Raw genomic sequence first — 16702 nt, 5'->3', positions numbered from 1 at the left:
ATTATTTAGTTCAACGTTCACAATGACAGGATAGGTGGAATTCGGACCAAAGAAAGCGTACCTGAGCCCCTTGGGAAGGGGTTTTAGCTCAGCCTTGGGAGCCTTAAGCTCGATCCAAGGATCATCTGGTTGGTCCGGCGGAACAGGCAAGTTCGGTGTAAGGGTCGCTCCAGCTGGAGTGTTCTCGTCCCTGTTGCTTGCCTCTTCCAGACTTAGACTCGCTACCATTCTTCCCATACTCCTTGCGGAATCAAGCATCTTGGCATACCCGTCTGCATCAACGTTTACGACACTCTGCTCGGCCTCAGCTCTTACTAGTGCAAGCTCAAGTGGGTCTTCTGTAAGAACTCCTCGATCATTCCTTCGCGAGGTTGCAGCAGGTCAATCCCTTCATCAACCTCAAAGGTATGCCCATCTAAAATCGGCTTTTTTAGTAGTTCATCCATCTCGAATTGCATGACTATGTCCCCAAGATTCAGATCAATCTTTCCTTGTCGCACATCAATGATGGCTCCAACAGTACATAGGAATGGTCTTCCCAAGATGAAAGGATCCTTAGACTCTTCTTCCAGCTCCAGAACAACGAAGTCTGCTGGAACAGAGGTGTTTCCGACTTTTACTTGGAGATCCTCTAGTACCAACTGGGGATTTGACTGATCTATCCGCGAACACTAAGGACATCTTAGTTGGTTTGAAATGCGTGTATCCTAGACGACGTCGTGCTACAGAGTAAGGCATGAGGTTCACGCTGGATCCAAGATCAACCAAGGAGCATTCAAAAACTGTCTTCCCAATCTGGATAGAGAGGACGAACTTCCCGGGGTCTCCTTGCTTCTTTATCTGCCTGTTCTGAAGCACTGCGCTGCACTCCTTGGAAATTGTCATGAATTCGCTCTCCTCTGATATTTTTCCTGAGATCAATCCCTTCATAAAGCTGCGCATGGAGGGCATCATCTGGATCGCATCCATCAAGGGGAGTCGGACGGTTAGGTCCTCCAGCATCTTCCTGCACTTCATCTCCTCTCTGTCCTTACGAGTGGCCTTTGCTGGAACACGGTAAGGGACTTTAGGAATGTATTCGCGAGGAGGAACAACCTCTGGGATCGGGCGAACAGCTTCAGCTGGTTGTTCTGGCCCTGGCGAACTTGTTCCAACTGTTGGTTCTATATTCTTCTCAACTGCCGGGGTATCGGCTGGTAGTTGTTCCGACTCTTTCTCCTTCCCTTTCTCAACCGTGGTGAACCTCCTCTTCTCCGGCTCGGAAAGTTGCTTTCCGCTCCTCAGTTGAACTGCATTGCACTCCTTAGGATTTTTGTCTGTTTTACCAGGTAGAGTACTTTGCTGCCTCTTGACGATCTCAGCAGTCTGAGCTATCTGAATGTCCATCTGTCTCATATGGCTCCCGACATTATCGTACTCTGTGCTCAAATCTCCGAACATATGGTTCATTCTGGTATTGATCTCGGTAGTAACCTGGTTCAGAGCTTTCCCTTGGAGCTGTTGTCCTTGGAGCAGCTGCTGCAACATGACCTTTGTCTCATCTTGCGGAGCAACGATAGGAGCGGAGGTAGCTGGTTGAGGGTTCTGGTGTTTCTGAATCTGGGGTGTGTTGTTCTGCGGTTGGCTTAGAACATAAGCCCGGGGTTGGTAGTTCTTTTGATACCCGGCATACTGACCTTGGTTACTCTGTGCAGGATCAGTTGGTTTATCTTGCTTAGGCCAGAAAAGCTGTTGGTTGTTCCGCACGTTAGGGGTTGGGTGGTAGTTTTTGAGCTGCCATCCTTTCCCATTCATGTAGCTCACCTCTTGCTGATCGTCCCCTGATAATTCAGCTTCAAACGCCAGGTCACCGGCACTCTTCTCAGGAGTTGCTTCTTCCATTATGAACACTTGGCTTTGGTTTCCCTTAAGTAGTTGGTCCACCGTTGTAGCGAGATCATCTATGCTGTTCACACTCTTCGAGCGGTCATGCTCCTTGTTCTTGTTCAGTGAACTTGATACCATTTTCTCAATCAACGCAAACGCAGCAGGTGTGGTTTGAGTCATGAAGTCTCCATTACTAGAAGAGCCAAGGGTGTTTCGGAACTAATAACTCACTCCATCGTAGAACACCTCCAGTATGTAATCATCATCAAACCCATGGTGTGGGCACTCTCTCTGGTATTCCTTATACCTTTCCCAAGCTTCATGAAAAGTTTCATCAGACTTCTGCTTGAAGTTGGAGATTCTGTGTCGTAGAGCCGCGGTTTTCGACTTTGTGTAGAATGGCTTAGGAATGCTGATCGAACCTGGTCCCATGAGGTGAGAGAACCTGTTGGGAGAGATTGCAACCAGCGAGAAGCTTTCCCTTCAAGAGAGAATGGGAACAACATGCATTTGACATAATCTGGTGGCACTCCATTAGAGCGAGAGAAATTGCAAATCCTCTCAAAGGCCTCTATGTGGTCCATTGGAATGTCTGAAGTGAGGCTGCTGAACGTGCTCTTCTGTACCAGACCTATCAGTGCAGGTTTGATCTCATAATCTTGTCGAGTACAGGGTGGAGGGTTGATGGGGGAGCGGTTAGTAGAGAATTTCCGTGGAAGGTTTCGCTCCCCAATAAAAGCACCACGCTCTTCTCGCGCGGCGTTCACGGCTGCTTGTTCCTGAGCAGCTTGTTGCTGATTTTGGATGGTCTGCTGCATCTGCAACATCTGCTGTTGTTGAGTCTGCATTTGTTGTTGAATGAATGCCAATGCAGCAGTGAGGTCATCCATATTGCCGTGATCACCCATGTTGGTGTCGGTTGTTCTTGGCTGTTGACGTTTTTGACGTTTCTGTCTTTCTAATCTTGCGAGTTCGTCGTTGGTCAGTTGATGTAGTGGTCCTTGTGCGTTACTCCGAGTATGTCTACTGGTCATGCACTTGGATCATCTGTTCCAACAAAGAAATAAAGCAAGTTAGATATCTCAGACTAAATATTAAACCGAAAAATAAAGGTAAAAGCTTAGTCCCCGTCGCAACGGCGCCAAAACTTGATACACTAAAAATGAATCATTGCTACTGTCAAGTTAACAGTGGTAATTGTAATATTTGAGATTCAATCCAGAGGACCAGTTTACTCTTTACTCTTATGAGTTCAATAATAAGCTGAGAAACAAGTGGGGTTTAGAGAATTAATTGTGACGCAAGTAACTAGAATACCTAGATGGTTCAAATTCGATTTAAATGAAGCCGGCTTAGGGTTATTAATCGGGTGTCAATGCAAAACTGAACAACTATTCAAGTGCAATGAGGTGCAGTCTAGAACTCAGATCACTCGGCTAGAACAATCCACTATCGTGGTCTTGCTCCCTTTGCAGATCGGTCTTGAATCCTAAGTTCTCACTTGGAACAAGACGCGATAACAAACCTTAGAAACAAGATCTGATTAGTGTGGGAACCGAAATTCGCACTGTCGATTTACGTTTAAATTAGGAAACAAGGAAAACCCTAATTTTCCAGAGGTCCCGGATCTCTGCGAGAGCCAACGGCAAGTGACCAAATATATGCGGAAATATCGTGAGAAGATAACAAACGAGTTTAGAGAAAACGGTGGATCTTATTTCGAGTCTGCGTAAGAGCGTTGCGATCATTACAAGAAATCATAAAAGCTTTGCCGCAAAGGCTGTCAGCGAGTTACCTAGTTCTAGCGGCCTAAAAGCTCAAACCTAATTGAGTCGCAGCTCGATAACAAAAGACGAAGAAAATACAGAAAAGGTTTTTGATTGATTTCGGACTGAACCTTATGAAAGGCTGCCTACGTACCCCTTTCGAGGATCAAGCCGAACGTAGTTCAAGAGTGAACCAAGAGATCGAACTGCCTGTGCGCGTTCGTCTGGTAATCGGGTGCCAGTCATGGAAACAGAGCATGTCGAGAATAATGCCTCAGAGTTTCTAAGTGCCAAGAGTTCTAAGTCTAAAAAGTTCTCCCTTGTGCCTCTCGCCTAGGACTCCTTATATACTCGCTCCTAGGTCGGTTTACGCTTTTTCCTCTTCTGCCCTTAAGCCATCATAACTTAAAAATGGAGATATTCCGTTTTTCCCGATCTTTCTAATTATCTTCGAATACTTCATATTTATCCGTGGAAACTTGACATTTATCTTTCCCTTAAGCCATCATATCTTTCCTTGCCGAGATTTCTTTCGTGTCTATTTGAGGATGTTCCGTAATAGGAGCTCTGTTACGAGTTTTCTTTACATGCCTCATTTTACGAGTAAAACACAGCGGGCTTAAAGTGAATCGTAGTATATGGAACTTGGTCGATTTTTAACAAGTGGAACCTTTCCGTTAACTGTTTGGTTGTTAGGACTGAGTTTTGTTATGACGAATTTACAGTATGATTCCCATTTTTGGGTGGTACGATAATTGTTTGTGTAATCGTTACTTGGCGTTTCAAGACAAATTCTGGATTACCGTTTAGCAGTCAAGTTATTGGAGCGGTGGTCACTCAATTGTTTTGGCTTTGCATGAAGGCTGTGCTCAGCTTTATAGCCAAGGACGTTGTTGCCGAAGGATTAGACCATGACACTTTCGTGCTGTCAATAAGGTCAAGCCGGTTAGAATCGTCCTTAAAGGGGATGCTGTAACCTAGTTCGGCTTCGAAGGAAAGGCGTAATTGGGCGAGTGACGAATGGCGTTTATCGAGATTGATAGGCCGAGTATGCCCATGGTGGTAGAAAATGTTTTTCCACTTTAGGGTTAATTTATACGATGAAAGTTTCGTATAATGTTTCTTATACGAAACTCGTTTTATCAAATCGGAAAAGATCTTTATGACTTCAGCAAATCATCGACTTTCATTCTGAAGTTTGGCAGAAGTTTTCTAAACGAATGATTGCGATGATAGATGCTGTATAGTCTTTGAGAATTTTTCCAACATGGTTTGGATCAGTTCCTATCGTTTAGACGAATCTCAGCCTGTCGTTTGCCTTTAGGATGATCTTGACGAGTGATCGCATTATATGAATATTTTTCCGCGTATTTCTACGAGAGTTTGCTTTGTCGAAAGCGTTTTCTTGTCGAAAGCGTTTTCTTGATCTTGACGAGACATCGCATTGTTTGAATATGTTTTTGAAGTATGGGAGTATACGACTATAGTATACGCACCTACTCCGTCCCTTTTTTCTCGAGGAATAGAATTATCGACAATCCGAGTCGGGTTGAAGACGACGCTTGGACTGTGATTTGGTTGTTTCCAGGTTGAAGACTTGGAATATGTTGGCTCCGAGAGAATTGCCAGAAACAAATCGGTTTTAAGACGACGTTCATGTCTCTAGTTTTTTCTCTCCTTAGGAAGCGAGCTTGATATGCGTGGCGATCGTTTCTTGATTTTCGGAGAGATTAGATCGGTTTGCAAGATCTGGACGAACAGTTATGGGACAATATATCGAGACAGGTAATATCACCTAACACTTAGTTCGCTAGACTATCCACCTAGGTTTTACGTTCCCTAAAGTTCTATGGCAGTCTCAAAGGTGTTTTTATTTCTTAGCAATTTTCTACGAAAACTCCAAGTCTGATTTCAAAAGTTTCAAGTCGCAAATACATTAGTTCTTTCGAAAATGCAGTTTTGTCTCTTCTCAGTTTTGCTTGCTCATTTTCCCTTCCTTTTCTCGTGTATGTTCGCCTTTTTTTCGATATTGGTGTTTATCTTTTGAAACTTGACATTTATGTTCCGAACTTGACTGATACGAAGTCAATAAAAAGGTTCAACGTAATCGTATAGTTGAGGTGGCTAAGGTGTTAAGTTAACCGTTGCCGTATTATACGATTATTCTGAATCCACGCGAGAAAACTAGTCTTTGCGGTTTTTTTTTATCGTAAAGTTTCAATGGAAACTCCAATCGAGACGAAACAAGAGACGTTTCGATCGAGATTGAAGGAGAACACAAAGATGGGGGAAAGGGCGAGTAGGAGCAAGAAAAGGACTTTAGACGAGTCTTACTTGTTTTCGTCGTAAAATCTCAATGGAAACTCCGATTGAGACGAAACGAAGAGCGTTTCGATTGGGATTCAAAAGAGAACACAAAGAAGGATCTTTTTGAGGCCTGAAAGGTCGCTATGTAGCGAGCTGGAGGTCTGACAGGTCGCTATGTAGCGATTGGAGAGTTGGCTTGAGCTCGGTCGCTACGTAGCGACCGAGATGTGTGCGTGCTCGGTCGCTACGTAGCGACCGAGCTTGGCTTGATCTTGGTCGCTACGTAGCGACCGAGCCATGTGCTTGCTCGGTCGCTACGTAGCGACTGAGCTGTGTAATCAATTTGTTGCGCTCCCTTTTTCCGCGATTAACCTAGGGGTTTTCTGCGGTTTTCGGGAGAACAAGTTTTACCCTTCCGAAACTTTTTCGAAAAACGTATTTTGGTAAAACCCTTACGCATTGAGATTTATTTTGTTCTGTAATGAGCCAAACTTACGGGGTTTGATAAGATTTATCGTTTCCCTTTATGTTTAAAAAGAGAAATTGCGAGCTCGTTTCATTGCATTTCCTGTGACGAAAAATCGTAGAAAGGTTTTCGATTTTCTCAAGAATTGTGGCGTTTGCATAGGCGTTGCCCATAGGCGCAGTGGCGGCTGGAGTTTTCTTACCAGCGTTGTTGCGAACTGCGATTTTCTCTTTCGTATTTCCAAACATTGTTTTGATCAAGCGTTTTACGGCTATGAGTTAGAGTAATCCGTACCTCCCCTCCTTCTAGAGCCAAACTGTGGGAACCGAAATTTGCACTGTCGATTTACGCTTAAATTAGGAAACTAGGAAAACCCTAATTTCCCAGAGGTCCCGGATCTCTGCGAGAGCCAACGGCAAGTGACCAAATATATGCGGAAATATCGTGAGAAGATAACAAACGAGTTTAGAGAAAACGGTGGATCTTATTTCAAGTCCGCGTATGTTGCGATCATTACAAGAGATCATAAAAGCTTTGGCCGCAAAGGCTTTCAGCGAGTTACCTAGTTCTAGCGGCCTAAAAGCTCAAACCTAGTTAAGTCGCAGCTCGATAACAAATGACGAAGAAAATACAGAAAAGGTTTTTGATTGATTTTGGACTGAACCTTATGAAAGGCTGCCTACGTACCCCTTTCGAGGATCAAGCCGAACGTAGTTCAAGAGTGAACCAAGAGATCGAACTGCTTGTGCGCGTTCGTCTGGTAATCGGGTGCCAATCATGGAAACAGAGCATGTCGAGAATAATGCCTCAGAGTTTCTAAGTGCCGAGAGTTCTGAGTCTAAAAAGTTCTCCCTTGTGCTTCTCGCCTAGGACTCCTTATATACTCGCTCCTAGGTCGGTTTACGCTTTTTCCTCTTCTGCCCTTAAGCCATCATAACTTAAATATGGATATATTTCGTTTTTCCCGATCTTTCTAATTATCTTCGAATACTTCATATTTATCCGCGGAAACTTGACATTTATCTTTCCTTGCGAGCACGCTACGTGACGACCGAGCACGCTACGTAGCGACCGAGTAAGCTACGTAGAGACCGAGCACGCTACGTAGCGACCGAGCACGCTACGTAGCGACCGAGCACGCTACGTAGCGACCGAGCACGCTACGTAGCGACCGAGCACGCTACGTAGCGACCGAGCACGCTACGTAGCGACCGAGCACGCTACGTAGCGACCGAGCACGCTACGTAGCGACCGAGCACGCTACGTAGCGACCGAGCACGCTACGTAGCGACCGAGCACGCTACGTAGCGACCGAGCACGCTATGTAGCGACCGAGAACGCTACGTAGCGACCAGTTTTTGCGCTGGTTGCTACGCGGCAACCTTGTTTGCGTCTTTCTCTGATTTTTCGTGAATGTGTTTTCTCCGCAAGATTCTTCGTAAAAATATATCTTTTTCTAAGATTTATTTTTTCATAAAAACGTTCATGCCGATTTTTACGGACTTTTAGACATTGATTCCGTCGTGACTGATTTTGACCCCAACAATTATTTAGCTTAATACCCTAATATCTACTCTCGCTGATTAGAGATACAAAGCTCATTTAATATATGTCAATTTATCTCCTAAGCGGTTAGCTAGGTGATTAAATCAGAAATCAAACATTAAGTGATCAATTTAATGTAAGCAGTAAGAACAATATGAAAGGAGAACAGTTAAGATCACTTATTTGTGTTCAGTTCATGCGGTTAACACCCTACAACCCTAAGCAAGCTTAGCCTACTACTCAATCATAAAGCAGGATGACACAGACATGGTTTCTGAATAATACTGCATATAAAATAAAGTAGAAAGACAAGGGTTCAGGATGATTTTCTCGTAAGGATGAAGTCTTTCTCCCTTACAAGTTGCTTAATCCAAAGAAAAAATAGTTCTCGGTCTCTTGCAAAACTAATGTAAGAAAAAGAAATGATATCATAGGCCTTTTTATATGGAGGCGCTGGTGGTAAAGAGATAAGAGAAAGTGGAATCTAGGGCAAACTTCCGGAATAGGAATTTTCCTTAATGATCGGGAACAGTCAGACGCTTGTTCTCTTCACGAACAACCTTCGGGTTGTTCTAGATGGCTTTTCCGCATCGAATCCTTCAAAATGACATATGACTTCGACAAGGGTACATTGGCAGCCTTCATAAGACGCAGCCCCAATCATAAAAAAAAAACAAAAAAACATTATTTGTCCGTGGACTTTTGGGTATAAACTCCGTCCGAACTCACCTAACTTGTCTAACTCGCCTAACCGCACGTTAGAATCTCATTGACAATCCACAATTCTAACGGGCTGGGGGGCTAACTGTTGGGGTCAAAAACGGTCACGACGAAGTTAACACCCAAATATCCTTAGAGATGAATAAAAACACTTCTCGTAAAAGTAAGTTTCGTAAAGAAACCTTTGCGGAAATATTGTTGGGGTCAAAAACGGATACGACGAAGTTAACATCCAAATATCCGTAAAAATTAGCATGAACATTTTTACGAGAAGTGATCCTCGTAAAGATTACTTTTACGAAGAATTTAGCGGAAAAAAACATGTTCATGAAACAACGGACACGTATCCAAATCGGCCACGCACAAGCCAAAGCTCGGTCGCTACGTAGCGACCAACCTCCAGCCAAGTTCAGTCGCTACGTAGCGACCAAGCACGTACACGGCTCGGCCGCTACGTAGCGACCGAGCACGCACACGGCTCGGTTGCTACATAGCGACCGAGCTCTCGCCAAAGCTCGGTCGCTACGGCCTGGTCGCTACGTAGCGACCGAACTTACCCAAAACGTCGATATGACACGAATCCATGCACTCTCGTCTACTTTTTAATTCAATCTCCCGTAGGCCATGGCTAAATCATTCTTTTTTTCTCATCGCTCAAAGTCATCAGTCAAAATTTACGATAAAAACCGCGTGAAGTTTGTTTTTATCGAAGAAACCGTAATAAACGTTTCGAGTCAAAGACGGCCCAAAGAGACCTAAAACGCAACTCGAAGCCCACTTACGATTTCTTAACTAAAACCCCATAAGTCTTATGATGGTTTACGCTTGGTTCGTAAGGCAAGATAAATGTCAATTTTTCGCGGATAAATGTAAAGTTTCCGAAGATAATCACGAAGATCGAGAAAATCGGAATATCTCCATTATTGAGCTATGACGGCTTAAGGGCATAATGGGAAAGTTGCAAACCGACCTAGGAGCAAGTATATAAGGAGTCCTAGGTGAGAGGCGAAAGAGGATACGTAATACACAGCAAACTTAGCACTTAGAGCAATTTAAGCAATTTTTCGTTTTTGTTATTCGAGCTGCGACTCAATTAGGTTTAGCAGCTTTAGGGTTTTAGAACTAGGAATCTCGCCGACAGCTCTCATAGCCCAGGCTCTTACCTTGTTGTAGAGTTAAAAAGCGAATTCGGAATAAGATCAACTTTGCTCTCTCTTTTCGATTTCTTATCTTTTATCGTCTTTATTTCGTGTTCTGATTGTTTGGAGTGTGGTATTAGCAGATATCCGAGACCTCTGGGAAATTAGGGTTCTCCTACTTTCCTTATTTAAACGGAAATCAAGAGTGTGAATTTCGGTTCCCACAACGGTTGTAGTCAGCCAATGTCTTGGGTCGCGCACCTCATTTACAGGTAAAGTAGTACATGTAGCCTTAGCATCAGACTCAAGGATTGCAGCCCCCTTAGCATCTATCCTCTGACCTGCTCCATTACGCAGATGACCCTCATGGTCATGCAGGTCACCATTATCATCTCGCACAAGTATCAAAGTCGCAACCATGTCTTGCGTCTCATTATCGATCGATGTCTGGGATGGAGTATCGATCGATGTTGGATGGACGATGCCGGTCGATGGAAGATGAGTGTCTTTGGTCGACACTGGTGAGCGAGTATCAGTCGACGGAACTAGTGTCTGGGTCGACGGTGGTCGAACGAAATCGAGCGACGAACAGGTGTTGTTGTCGATCGATTAGGAGCGCGCTTCTTTGCGGATTGAACGCTCCAAAATTGTAGGATCTGGTGAGAATAGTAGTTGGGTTTCCTTGTTGCTTCTAGTACTGCTGGGCATGTACCTGAAAATCCAAGAGAATTTTTGTGTCAGAAACTTAACAAAAATTAGATCGATTAGGCGATCAAAGCTCCCCGGCAACGGCACCGGCACCAAATTTGATACCACTCAAATTACCCTAAGGAATGATTTATACTCTCTCAAATAAGAGGTCGAGTTGTAGTACTTAGGGATCGAATTCACAGGGAGCTAGGGAACCTAAGAAATCTAATATGATTTGTTAAGCTGGATGGTTTCAGAGATTTAAATGTAAATTGCAGTTTTATATTGAACAATTCAATAGACTGATTTAGGTTTTGGTACTTAAAAAGGAAATAATTAGACTTAGATTTTTTATTCAAGAAACTTGGGATTATAATCATACAGATGCCTAATGAGTTGCATGCATGATAATGTAAAGCTCAACTACTTAGTCAACAAATCCATCAGCGTTCGCAATGTTTAGACTTGTCTATTAACTAGATCTAATGATCTCAACTATCGTATGTCGATCAATAGAAAGTGTCGATCGATGATCCTATAGGGATATCGATCGATACGCCTTTCGCTCCGTCGATCGATTACTCAATAATGATATCGATCACTTCTAGTAAAGCTTTATGCGCGGGTTGAATAAATTCTTACTAAGCTTACTAGATCAGCTATCGCCTTACTCATAGTAAGAAACTTAGCTCAGTTAGAATGTTTTCAGGATGAGAATGAAGCTCTCGCTTTTATCTATCAATCCTAGGGCAGGTTCTAGGTAGCTAATCTAGAGACAAACATTAATGAACAATCCTAATGACAATTACCACAACTCAGCAATCTATAGTTGGGGCTAATCCCTCCTAACCTATTTAAACCCTAAAATCTAACAATGGAACTTCTCAGACATGGCTAAGCAATTCATAATAGCAATTAGGTAAGAAAACTTCATTAGAATAGTAAATAGATATTAATAGAGTTCTAATCATAAATTATAACTTTAGATCTTCTCTCCAATCTATCAAAATCCTAGAAAACCTTGCTGTGAAAATAATAAAACAAGAAAAGCACACTTTGCCTCTAACATGGTGGCAAAACTTATATAATTAGGTTAAAACTCGTCATTGTTGAAGACTTAGGCTTCAAGTCGGCTGTGACCAAACGGGCTTTTTGCGCGCTTCACTGTCGATCGATGTCATGATATGAACATCGATCGATTATTCCTCTCCAATATCGACCGATGGTCGAGCTCGATGGTCATCTCGGGTGCTTGCTCCAAATATCTCCAAAATGCTCCAAAATCATCACTTATCTCCAAATCACTTCTGATCTTATAAATATAATAAATAGACTCTATAATATAATAATTATTAGTAAAAACACTTATAAGCCATGGATGAAAATGGGTTAAATCCGTGGTGTATCAGCCTCCCTTTTCTAAACCCTAATTTGTAGCACCCTTTAGTGTTGCAGCCTGAAATTCATCATTTGTTTCATGATTTTTTGCCATTTACACATAAAACATCAAGTTTTAACATAGAATCACCGACTATAAACTCGAAAAGCAAAAGAAATCATCTATTTTTCATGCTCTTACATATAGTTTTCGGATTAATCGGGTTACCCAAACGGTTCCGGGTATAAACTGAACCCGACCTGATCCATGAATATTTATAACTTTATACATCAGTTAAATCTCTTGGATCCGAACCCGGTCCATTTCGGGTCGGACGCGGCTCGGGTATTCGGATCCGATTAGAATTTGCAGGCCTACACCTAAGCATCATGGTGCTGTAATGACCTACATTCTTGGATCGCAAAGAAGAGATGCGACTACGTACATTCTTGCATCGCAAACAAGAGATGCGATTGCGGATTGTTTTGTCGATGGTTCTTCTCTATTAATATTAACATATTATAGCTATTAAAAACTTTCACGATTCATTTTCTCAAGTTTTTTTTCTTTCTTTTCTGCTATTTTTTTTTTTTGCTGGAATCGTCACTTATTATTTTCATTGTTGATATCTACCAATTTGGCTTCCTTTTCATGCATATCTTCTTCTTTGATTTTCCTCTATTTCTTCCTCTTTTTGTATGTTTTTTTTTTCTTTTTTGAAATTCCATTGTTGATATCTACCAATTTGGTTACAGATAGTGATTTAAACAACATTTATAGTTTTAGCCCCCATCTCCTCTATATAAACCACACTTCAGGCATTCGAACAAACAGATCCAACAGTCCATATTCCATATTTTTCTTCTCACTTTTAACCTACACAAACTGTTCTCCGGTTTGAGATAACTCTCATCGTCCACCTCTAGATCCACCGTTCAATAATAGTATAGATATTAACCACTCTAACTTTTAACGTGAGAGTTCGAATGTGAAAAATCACTTCGAAAATAATAGTATAGATTTTTAATAAATATTTTATTAGCAATATATATTGTTAGTTACGAAAAGGTTTATAGAAAATATTTTAGTTTAAAGTTCGTATAAATGTAAATTATAATATCATTCACTGAATATAACCTAGAAAATATCAAATGTATTTTTAAAAAATATTTTTTTAAAATAATATCATTTAGTGAATATCTAGTTTTTTAAATAATATTCTTTTTAATTATTCACTTTCCGTTGTCCTCAACCACAATTGATAGATAAAATTAGATTTTGATTTTAAGAATTTTAAAGAGATATAAAACAGTTGATAATTTATAATTGTCAAACATCAACAACCGACACCAATTGTTACTTGTGATGTTTGTGGATGGTAGCAAGAAAACTAATCAAGCTCTTTTTTTTTTGTCACTAAAACTAACCAAGCTCAAGTTGTGTGTTCTTTGTCATTAGGTGTAATTCAGAAGGATAAGAGCAAAACAACAAATTTCAGCGAAATCATTAGTATTACAGTCAAAATCAAAACTGACATGGATTTTAGAAGAAAAGTATAAGTAGCATCTCCACTAAACGCAACCTGCGTCTGCCCCTGGTTGGAATTATTTTGAAAGAGAAAAAATACAATTGGTCAAATCTGATGTTGTGGAGTTAGTATTGAAAACCTTATAACCTAGAAATCTGCTTATAAACAAAACAAAAATAAACAAAACGACTACAGTTCTTCCCTAATGCCATCGTCGGTTTCAGCGGAAGCATTAGTATTATATAAAAAAAAAAACAAAATTGACATGGATTTTAGAAAACTTATGAGTGGCATCTCCCTGAATACAACCTGTGTCCGCCCCTGGTTGGAACTTGAAAGAAAATATAATACAAAATTCTAAATAGAAATCTGCTTCTAAACAAAACAAAAAGAAATAAATAAAACGACGACAAGTTTTTCCTTAATGTAGCCATCGTCGACTTGATCAAACCAGAAAATTTCCATCTCCCCTTATAAAACCACAATGCTCACTTCTCGTTTCTTCTGTAAACTAGACAAAAAGAGAAGCTACACACATATATATAAGTAAGAAAGAAAATCGTCTTGTGAGATATCTATATAGCTTCATATCATGGAAATTAACGCCGAAGCAAATCCTCAAGAATCATCGGAATGGTTCGTAAAATACCTAAACCGTCAAGGCGACTGGTTAGAAAAAACAAGAGGCAATCTGATGGTTGCAGCGACGGTTATAGCCGGTATGAGTTTTCAAGTTATAGTTAATCCTCCAGGTGGTGTCTGGCAAAGTGATAATTGCCCCTCTGGAAATCAAACTAATGTCGTACCGGTTTGTAAGGCGAAAGCAGGAACCTCAGTATTGGAGTATAGTTCAAAGCGTGTGCTGTATCTTGGAATGATTGTTAGTAGTACGGTATCATTTTCTGCCTCTATGAGTCTACTTCTTCTCATCATCAGCGGGTTACGACTGAGGTATTAGTACATAAATTATATCTGCAGCTTCATACAATAAGTGTGGAATATTAATTTTGAAAATTTTAGGCAAATTTGTGATTGGTAAGATATTAACCAAGATTGAATTAAGTTTGCTTATATTTTATTTGATATATATGTAAACTGAGACTAAGGTATTGACTTTGGTTAGCACTTAGCATACAATTGTATGGTTGACTTAGATTTATTCATCAAAATTCAAAACTCTTGTTGAAAAATATTTATTCTAACATAACTCAAAATTTTAATTGGTTTTCTAGTCACTCAGAATTAGATAGTTGGAAGTTGGAACTTTTTGGTTTTAAGATAGATTAAAATTTTAATTACCTAATCTTACAACTATGATTTATAGGAACCGGATGATAATGGGAATTCTGGTAACGTTCATGATAGCGGCAGTTCTTTGTATCTCGGCAGCATTCTTCTTTGCAATGGCTTTGGTTCAGTCCGACGATAAAATAATTATTTACGTACTTACGATTTATTTGGGATTTTGGATCGTGTTTCCTATATTAATCCTCATCATCCAACTCGTTCGATTTATAGGTTGGATTATTTGTTTTTTATGTTGTTGTTGTTGTCGCCCTCGTCGACGACGATCTCCTTGACGGTTATTACCGCTGACTCCAACTCCAGTCCATTAAAGAAGGAAGAAATACTTATAAAAAAAAAAGAAGAAGGAAGAAATCGTTTGCTCGAACCCACGTATAAAATGAGACTGGTGATCGCTAGAAGAAGAATCTCTTATGTTCATTGTTGTAAGGTTAACTTGTATGTGCCTTTACTAAAAAAAAAAAAAACTTGTATGGTGTTTTTATTGTTTAATAACTGCATTCGTCTGGTTAATATAAAATATCTTATGTGTATCATGAAAAAATCTCCTGTAATCGTTGCTCTTTATGTAATAAAAAATATATATTATGCATAAACACACAAACACAAACACAAACACTACAAGAAAACAGCGATATTCTGACGGACATTCCGACGGAAAATGAAATCCTCGGAATATCCCGAGGAATTTCCGAGGAAATTCCGAGGAAACACAAAATTTGGTTTCCTCGGAATTTCCTCGGAATTTACCGACGGAATTCCGAGGAAATATCAGTCCGTCGGAATATTCCGAGGAAATTCCGAGGAAATATGTGTTCCTCTGAAAAAATCGATGAATTCCGAGGAAATATTATAGCCGTTAGGGGATTTTACGAAATTCCGAGGAAATTCCGACGAACTAGCCGTTGGCGTCGGAATTCCGTAGGAATTTCCTCGGTCTGTCGGTAGGATTTAAACTATAAATACAAGCACCCCTCTTCCTCTTCATTCACTCCATATCTTCATCCTCCCTCTTACTCTATTTACACACAAATTTGATTCATAAAAAATATGTCTTCTTCAAATTATTTTCGTTCTTGGATCGATCGACCTCATTTGGATCCGAACACGAGATTGCTTACGGAAGAATACCAACGAGGTATAACCGAATACATGGGGTTAGTTCACCGACAACCGGAAGCAAAAACATGTATGTTAAGATGTCCTTGCTCTAATTGTAAAAATAGAAAGGTTATTAAAGAGTGGGATGTTTGGACTCATCTATATTTGAGTGGGTTTACACGAAGTTACAAAATTTGGTATCATCATGGGGAAACTGATTATGAACATGGTAGTACTAGCGAACCTCAGCCAGCGGTTAGATTAGAAGAACCAATTAGAACGGATGTAGATTATGGTGTAGGTACTGAGCAGATGGTAAATGATCATTTTAGAGGGGAAGATTTACCCAATGCACAAGCTAGGAGATTTTATGATATGTTGGATGCTGGAAAGCAACCATTGTACGAAGGTTGCAGAGATGGTCATTCAGCTTTATCATCTGCTACAAGATTGATGGGCATTAAAACAGATTATAATTTGGTTGAAGACTGTGTGGATGCGATTGCTGATTTTGTAAAAGGTATTCTACCCGAGGATAATGTAGCTCCTGGTTCATACTACGAGGTTCAGAAACTCGTAGCTGGTCTTGGTTTATCGTATCAGGTAATAGATGTATGCAGCGACAACTGCATGATTTATTGGAGGGCGGATGAACAGCGTGTTACATGCAAATTTTGTGGAAAGCCTCGTTATAAAGATACGAGTGGAAGAGTTCCAGTGCCATATAAAAGGATGTGGTATTTACCTTTGACGGAAAGGTTGCAGAGGTTGTATCTGTCTGAACGCACAGCGCAACCAATGAGATGGCATGCGGAGCACTCAACAGATGGTGAGATCAGACATCCTTCAGATGCAAAACCGTGGAAGCATTTCCAATCAAAGTATCTCGAC

At 40.8% G+C, this 16702-nt stretch overlaps 1 protein-coding gene and 1 non-coding gene across 2 annotated transcripts; both read left to right on the top strand.

Annotated features, from left to right (window-relative positions):
* The first annotated feature begins 2134 nt into the window (after positions 1-2134).
* Positions 2135-2241, top strand: LOC125590898. The gene has a single exon (XR_007326900.1). It is a non-coding gene; the product is annotated as a small nucleolar RNA R71 (small nucleolar RNA).
* Positions 2242-13745: 11504 nt separating this feature from the next.
* Positions 13746-15302, top strand: LOC125589972. Its single transcript, XM_048762719.1, has 2 exons — positions 13746-14356; positions 14730-15302. Exons 1-2 carry the CDS (start codon positions 13998-14000, stop codon positions 14983-14985), a joined length of 615 nt encoding a protein of 204 aa, XP_048618676.1. The 5' UTR covers positions 13746-13997; the 3' UTR covers positions 14986-15302.
* The last annotated feature ends 1400 nt before the right edge of the window (positions 15303-16702 follow it).

Source organism: Brassica napus, chromosome C7 (assembly GCF_020379485.1).
Source record: "Brassica napus cultivar Da-Ae chromosome C7, Da-Ae, whole genome shotgun sequence".
In the NCBI taxonomy this organism is placed as follows: Eukaryota; Viridiplantae; Streptophyta; class Magnoliopsida; order Brassicales; family Brassicaceae; genus Brassica; species Brassica napus.
Note: the sequence above shows the minus strand (reverse complement) of the source record. Positions and strands in the feature narration are given on the sequence as shown.